The following is a 4611-nucleotide window of genomic DNA, read 5'->3' as shown; positions in this document are numbered from 1 at the left end:
TGTGTGTGCCCGGGCACTGCGTGTGTGTGTGTGTGCCCGGGCACTGCGTGTGCATGTGCCCAGGCACTGTGTGTGTGTGTGCGCGCGTGCCTGGGCACTGTGCTTAGGCTGCTTGGGGATGCCCAACACGGTATGTGTGAGCTCTTATGTGTGTGTGGCTGCACAGGACAAATCCCACCGGGCACGTTCAGCTACTGGGGTGCACGCACTTGGGCATGGGGTGAAGGGTGGGATGAGTGAGTGGCCCTGTCCCGCCCCTGCTCTGTGTCCCATCCACTGGGCCGAGTCCAGGCCTCAGTATGTGTGCCCCTGGCCTGCACCCCGTAAGCCCAGCAGAGTCAAGGGGGGGTGGTTCTGGCCTCCGCGGGTCTGCACCGAGGCAGGGGCTCCATCTCCCCCTAGGCTCCCACGGGGACACTGACGTCAGGACCCGCCGGAAGACGCCCTGACGGGTGGCCTCACCTGTGAGGATGATGTTGGGGATGCTGCTGTGGCTGGGGTAGCCGAGCTGCTGCGTGTCCGGCAGGCTCCCGTGGCTGCCCGTCAGGCCCATCATAGCCGCCTGGGAGTAGTTGAGCGTCGAACCTGGGCTGTACAGGCTGCTGGAGCTGATGGCGTTCTCCATCATGTTGAACTGCTCCAGCTGGAGAGGAAGCACAGGGGTGTGAGCCAGCTCCCCCAACGCTGGCCGGCCAGCCTGTGGCTGTCCGGCCCTCCCACCCCATGGGACACCCAGCACACCCATGCTGGGGGCTGCCAAGCACGAGTCACCCTGCCTTCGGGTCTCCCCGTCTCTGAACCTGCCTGGGCTGGCCAGCACATGGCCCCATCCAAGTGTGTGGAGATGGATGGATGGATGGATGGTTGAAATGAATGAACAGCTCCGGGTAGCAGTCCACCCTTCCCATGCACACACCCCCTCCACCCCGGGGTCCACGCAAAGCCAGTGCAAGCTCCCGGCAAACCCACGTGCACGGCCCACACCAGGGCACCGCTGTCACAGCCACTGCCCAGCTCTGCCAGCGTCTGCCGCCTGCCCTTCCTCCCCCTCTGTGGGTGGCCTCGCTTTTTGGGAAGGGTGCAGACACGGTGGGGGGGGCCAGGCCAAGCCACCCCCTCCAGGGCCAGGGCCGCGGCAGCCTGGGGAGCGGGCCGAGGAGTGGGCGGGGTCTGGCGAGCGTCTGTGGTGGGCGCCCGCTCACCTGGTGGGACAAAGCATTGGCCTGCCTGGCCGCCATCTGCTGCTCATAGAATGAGTCCCCAAACACGCCGCCCAGGGTGGAAGAGTGCTGCAGACAAAAGAGAGGCCCGCTGTCGTCAGGGCTGCCCAAACCAGGCAGCGGGGTGAGGCCGCCGGAGGTGGGGGAGGGTGCGCCCGCGGGCAGGCTGCACCCAGACCCTTCCCCCAGGACCTCACCGCTGGCCTGGGTTGGGAGAAAGGGGAGGCCTTTGGAACTTCCTGGAAGATGCTCAGAATGTGAGAAGCTGACCCCATCCACCTCAGGGCTCCTGGGAAAGCCCATGCCTCCTGCGATGGAGGGGTGCATACCTAGCCTCAGGACGATTGTTCCTTTCCACCACCTGATCCCGGGGGGCCTCTGCACCCCAACTCCCCTCAAAGTCCCATCCCATCTCCTCTATGTGAGCCCATTTTCATTAGATGGAAGCCAAGGGGCCACAGGGCCCAGGAACCCCATGTGACAGCCCAGAGGAAAGTGTGTGTTTGGGGCAGGGCGGGAGGGTCTCTGGATTTCCAGGACACAATGAGCACCTTGTCAGACACGGGAGACACAGGACAGAAGGCAGGCCACGCATGCGGGCAGGCAGGCTTCACAGAGCAGGACCAGACAGGGACACAGAAGGCCCTGCCCGCTGGCCCCCACTCCTGTCTGCCCAATGCCAGCTGGGGCAGAGGGATGGGGCTGCTGGGAAAGCAGCAGGGAGCTCCTGCCCACTCCTGAGATGCTGCCAGCGAGGTGGCGGGAGGGAGTCTCGGGGGACGCAGAGGGGAGCAGAGGCGGAGCTGTGTGCGTGGCCAGCTCACAGCACAGGCAACAGACCTGGGGAAGCAAGTCCCCAGCCCAGCACGCACCCAGGTCAGCATCTTCACACACCACAGACCCTGGACCTCCTCCCTGGGAGTGCCCTGTTCTAGAAAGGTCCCCATGTTCTCCGACAACTACCAACGCTTGACTCTCAGGCCTCCCCTGCAAAGAAGAGTTGGTCAGAGGACCAGCAGCCACGCTGAGTGTCTAGTGGGCGGGACATAGAAAAGGGGCAGCTGGCCCCGTGGAAGGCCGGGAGGCTCCTGGGGGTGGACACGCCACGGAAACACCACAGAAGAGGTAAAAGCGCCAACGGAGTAAGGAGGGAGAAAAGCTAACGTGGCAAAAGGCCACCTCTGCCCTAAAAATCGCCAGCTTCGGGTTTGGAAAAGGGGGCGGTGAGGCTGCTGGAGGCGGCAGGTGACCACCTCGGCTGAGGCCGGGGGCACACCTCTCCGGGGCACCTGACCCTGCGCCCCTGGCCTTGGCCCCAGACAGCCCCAGCGCACACACAGGAGACCCCAGCTTCTCTTGTAAAGCTGCCATGAGGGTCTGCCAGAAAGGTATGCTCAGAAGGAACCAGAGAGGGAACGGAATGGGCCCAGTCCCAGCTGCCTCAGGTTCCAGCAGCAGCTAGACAGATAAGACATCCACGCGAGGGCAGGCGTGGCAAGCCGGCTGCCTCATGCCTCCAGGGGAGATGCTGGCTGGGCTGGGAAGGGGGGGGCTGACCCGGGCCCAGGGGGCTGATGAACGCGTCCTCAGAGATCCAGCTTCAGTGGTGGGAAACCCCGTCTGCCTTCTGCCATGGTTTGCCCCCAAGCAAAGCCCCTGAATGGGGCTGAAGGGCCTCCCAGGGCCACCTTCACATCTGAGCGAGCAGCCTTCTTCCCCTGCCGGCGCACAATGGATGAACAAACGGACACAGAGACCCGGGCTGGATGAGACAGCAACATGCTCTCCGCTCAGGACGGACCACTATGGTCCCGGGGAACCTCTCCCAAGAGAGATCTGTTACACTGTAACCTTCCTGTGCTGCCTCATGCACGAGAAGGGCCGTTACGCAGAGACCAGCCCAGGCAGGCTGCCCGCCGTGGCTTCTCCTGCCTGGAGCAGCGTCTCCCGTTCCCACAGCCCACCAGCATCACGTGACGAGACCAGACGCAAGCGCGCAGAGCCCGCAGGATGGACGGGGAGTGCGCGGACACCAGGCTGGCCCTCGGCGCGCCCTGAGCTCGCCGCGCCTTTCCCGTCTTCTGCGGAGCCAGGGGAGAATCCCAGCCCCTGGCTGCCGTGGGCGGTGGAGCGAGAGGCCCTCTTGTGTCAGTGAACCTCGAGAACAGCCTCAGGTCCCCCCAAGGGGAAGGCCACTGTCCTGACACGCAGGGCCTGGCTCGGGGCGTGCTGAGAGCCTGGCAGGCAGAGAGAGAAGGGCACGCCCCCCATGGCCCTGCCTGAAGGAACAACTCCTTCTGCTCCGCCCGGGAAGGATGAGACGTCAGGGACTTGGGCGCTGCAGTGACTCCTGAAGTCTCTCGACTTAGTGACATTTTGGGGATGGGGTGGCAGGGTCCTGGGGAGGCTTCACTGCTATGGCAAGAAGCTTTGGTCCCAGATGTCAGCTTTTCGGGAACCCCTTATCTGATGGAGGGTTCTGCAGCCCAAACGGGCACAGCACCAAGGGGGATTCTGAGGAGCGTGTGAGCGTATGTGTGCGTGTGAGATCGGGGACCTGTGTGTGTATGTGTGTGTGTGTGAGAGATTGGGGACATGTGTGTGTGTGTTTGTGAGATCGGGGACCTGTGTGTGTGTGTCTGTGTGTGTGAGGGATCAGGGACCTGTGTGTGTGTGTGTGCATGTGTGTCACAGATCAGGAACCTGTGCTGTGTGTCAGGGAACCTGCGTGTGCATGTGATCGGGGACCTGGGTTATGTGTGTGTGTGTCAGGGATTGGGGACCTGTGTGTGTGCCAGGGATCAGGGTCCTCTGTGTGTATGCATGTGTGAGATTGGGAACCTGTGTGTCAGGGATTGGGGACCTGTGTTGTGTGTGTGAGGGAACATGTGTGTATGTGTGTCAGGGACTGGGGACCTGTGTTGTGTGTCTGTCAGGAAACCTATGTGTGTGTGTATGTGTGTCAGGGAACCTGTGTGTGTGTGTGTCAGGGAAACTGTGTGTGTGTCAGGGATCAGGGACCTCTGTGTATGTATGTGTATCAGGGGTCAGGAACCTATGTGTGTGTGTGAGACTGGGGACCTGTATTTGTGTGCCAGGGAACCCTGTGTGTGTCAGGGAACCCCTGTGTGTGTGCATGTATGTGTCAGGGATCAGGAACCTGTGCTGTGTGTGTGTCAGGAAACCTCTGTGTGCATGTGTGTGTCAGGGAACCTGTGTGTGTGTGAGACTGGAGACCTGTTTATTTGTGTGCCAGGGAACCCTGTGTGTATGTCAGGGATCGGGGACCTGTGTGTCTATGTGTGTGTCAGGGAACCTGTGTGTGTGTGCGTGTGTGTCAGGGATCAGGAACCTGTGTGTGTGTGTGTGACTGGGGACCTGTATTTGTGTG

At 62.2% G+C, this 4611-nt stretch overlaps 1 protein-coding gene across 6 annotated transcripts in view; it reads right to left on the bottom strand.

Moving 5' to 3' along the window:
• The window catches only part of CRTC1 (CREB regulated transcription coactivator 1), an 84997-nt gene that overhangs the window by 6447 nt on the left and 73939 nt on the right, over window positions 1–4611 (bottom strand). For 5 of the 6 annotated variants that reach the window (XM_040241194.1, XM_040241196.1, XM_040241199.1 and 2 more), the window contains 2 exons: window positions 1203–1289; window positions 463–643 (listed from right to left, as the gene is read on the bottom strand). In XM_040241194.1, the coding sequence (XP_040097128.1) occupies window positions 463–643; window positions 1203–1289 (268 nt within the window). The remainder of the gene's footprint in view (window positions 1–462; window positions 644–1202; window positions 1290–4611) is intronic. The other variant, XM_040241200.1, reaches the window with a different exon arrangement.

Source organism: Oryx dammah, unplaced genomic scaffold (genome assembly GCF_014754425.2).
Source record: "Oryx dammah isolate SB20612 unplaced genomic scaffold, SCBI_Odam_1.1 HiC_scaffold_5, whole genome shotgun sequence".
Lineage (NCBI taxonomy): Eukaryota > Metazoa > Chordata > Mammalia > Artiodactyla > Bovidae > Oryx > Oryx dammah.
The sequence above is the reverse complement of the archived record's forward strand: the minus strand, read 5'-3'. Positions and strand labels throughout refer to the sequence as shown.